General features: G+C 37.7%; 1 protein-coding gene across 1 annotated transcript; it reads right to left on the bottom strand.

Moving 5' to 3' along the window:
• Positions 1-1213: 1213 nt before the first annotated feature.
• On the bottom strand, positions 1214-2137 carry LOC129675172 (olfactory receptor 13G1). Its single transcript, XM_055605178.1, has one exon. It carries the CDS (start codon positions 2135-2137, stop codon positions 1214-1216), a length of 924 nt encoding a protein of 307 aa, XP_055461153.1.
• Positions 2138-2472: the final 335 nt, after the last annotated feature.

Raw genomic sequence — 2472 nt, 5'->3', positions numbered from 1 at the left:
TCCACATGTTTATATCACTTTATATGGAGCTGTTTTATAAAAAGCAAGAGGTTCCTATCCAGTTAAAGTTAATACTTCTTAAATATCCTTACCAAAGCTGTGATTGAGATAGTTTTATGGTTGTCCTACCTCTTATACACTGTTTCATAGCATGAAACACCTATATTTTTCAGTTAATTGATAAATCTCCTAGAACTTATTGTTTTGTAGTTTTATTTTTAAGCTTGCATTTTTGTTTTCTAAAAAAAAAAATGGATAGGTAACATTTTGGATCATCTGGGTTTGGATGACTTTCAGTGGTGTCATGTTATTTCAAGTCCTGCCGTTTTAATGAATGATTTTATGTTATGAAAGTTTGATTATTCTTTTTTACACCCTTTGTTCAACCAGTTTAAGAAACTAACAAAGATCACAGCTTAGAGTTATTGTGTCATTAAACATTATGACACAAGTATTACATGTGTGTACATTTTGTGTTGTGTGTTTGAGCACACGAATACATAGGGCTAGGGATTGTCACTGAACCTGAAACTGAACGTTTTGTCTAACCTTATTAGATCTGCCTGTCCTTGGCCCCTATCACTCAGGTTACATGCATATGTGATCATGCCTCTACTTTGTATGTGTGCTTGGATTTTGAATTCAGGTTCTCGTCCTTGAACAACAAACGTTCTTGCCTATTGATCCATCTCCCCAGCCTCCCACAATGACATTTTTATGTTTCAGCCTTCACTTAATTTATACATACAATATGTGGCTCTGTTTTCTGTCACAAAGGAAATAAACCATTTATCATTTTAATGAAATTTATTAACATATTTTAATAAATTGTTTAATGGCTTGCTACAATTTCCAAACACTTTAAGATCATATGTAACCCCCAAAACTGAATATATCATATATAGAAAGTTTATTTTCACAGTTACCTATATTGGTGGAAACGTGCCTGATGTTCATTAGAGGAAGTTTATGAGTTGATGGAGTGGCTATTTTTATAGTGCTCATATATTCTAATATGACTAACCTTACTATATACAAATTCTACCCTGGATAATTTATTTAAGGAGCTATGAATTTTTTAAAAATATAAGGTGGATTTTAGATATCATAACTACATGTGATAGAGGTACGTGTATAAAAGGAGGTATGGTTTTGATATCATGTTACAGGAGATAGTTTTACTGGAATAAGGTTGTATTTCTTTCTGAAGCCATTAACTTTTCAGAAATGCAAACACTTTCCTGATTCCTGCCTGCATCTCCTTGTTCCGGAAGCTGTACACTATTGGGTTCAATGCGGGAGTTACTAGGGTATAAAGCGCAGCTATCACCTTGTCTCTTTCAAAAGTGTAGCTGGATGCAGGTCGGATGTAGGTGTAGATTACAGGGGAGTAATAAAGGGACACCACCATGAGGTGGGATGAGCAGGTGGAGAAAGCCTTTTTCTTGCCTTCTGTGGTGCGGATGCGAAGAATAGCAGCAATGATAAAGCCATAGGAAATGCAGGTGAGTGTGAAGTCTCCCACAGCCAGGGTGATATCAGCCACATACACCATCACCTCATTGACCCGTACAGGACTGCAGAACAAAGCCAGAAGTGGGGGTATCTCGCAGAAGAAGTGATCGATGGTATTCGGCCCACAGAAAGTCAACCTCAGGATGAGACCTGTGTGCACCCAGGAATTGGTTACTGCAATAGCCATGACGATGCTGAGCAAGGCTGCACATGTATAGTGATTCATAATAGTACTGTACCGAAGTGGGAAACAAATGGCCACATAGCGGTCATAGGCCATGGTAGTGAAGAGTACCATCTCCGCTCCCAGAGACCATGTAAAAATGAAGAGTTGGGACATACAGCCCCCAAAAGAGATGGAATTTTTTGATGTCAACATTGTTCCCAACATTTTTGGCATGATGCTCGTGGTACAGATGATGTCCACAATAGCCAGGGCCATAAGGAGAAGGTACATGGGCGTGTGCAAGGTGGTGTTGTAGATTATGGCAACGACAATTAGCATATTGCCAAAGAGAGCCACAAGGTAGATAAAAAGGAAGATAATGAAAAGAATTCCCTGGAGTTCAGACTTCTTGGTGAGCCCCAGAATTATGAATTCTCTGACGATGCTGTGGTTCATTGTGCATGAGTAATTAAACAGAAAATTTCACTCAGTTTGAAAAATGGAGAATTAAAGACACTATGACAAGTGATAACGTCGACAATTTGCTCTTCACCTATTGATGACGTCCAAATCTGGCAGCATGAGTTCCTCTATGATGGAATTCTGATTTCCAGGCAATACCTTCTATTCTCCAAATTCCGTTCTCTGATTTTTTTTTCTTTCATGGATAACTCAAATAAACTGAAGGCAGTAGTGGGCATAAAAATATGATAAAGATACATGTTATCAAATATTCTAAGAATACCATTTTACTTGCAACTTGTCTGAGTATAGTTTTCACTCACATGTTT

Source organism: Psammomys obesus, unplaced genomic scaffold (assembly GCF_907164565.1).
Source record: "Psammomys obesus unplaced genomic scaffold, mPsaObe1.curated_primary_1811, whole genome shotgun sequence".
NCBI classification, from domain to species: Eukaryota; Metazoa; Chordata; class Mammalia; order Rodentia; family Muridae; genus Psammomys; species Psammomys obesus.
This window is presented reverse-complemented; position numbering and strand designations above follow the sequence as displayed.

Excerpts from the sequence above, each read along its gene's own strand:
- LOC129675172 (XM_055605178.1), bottom strand. The coding sequence starts at position 2,137 with ATGAACCACAGCATCGTCAGAGAATTCATAATTCTGGGGCTCACCAAG.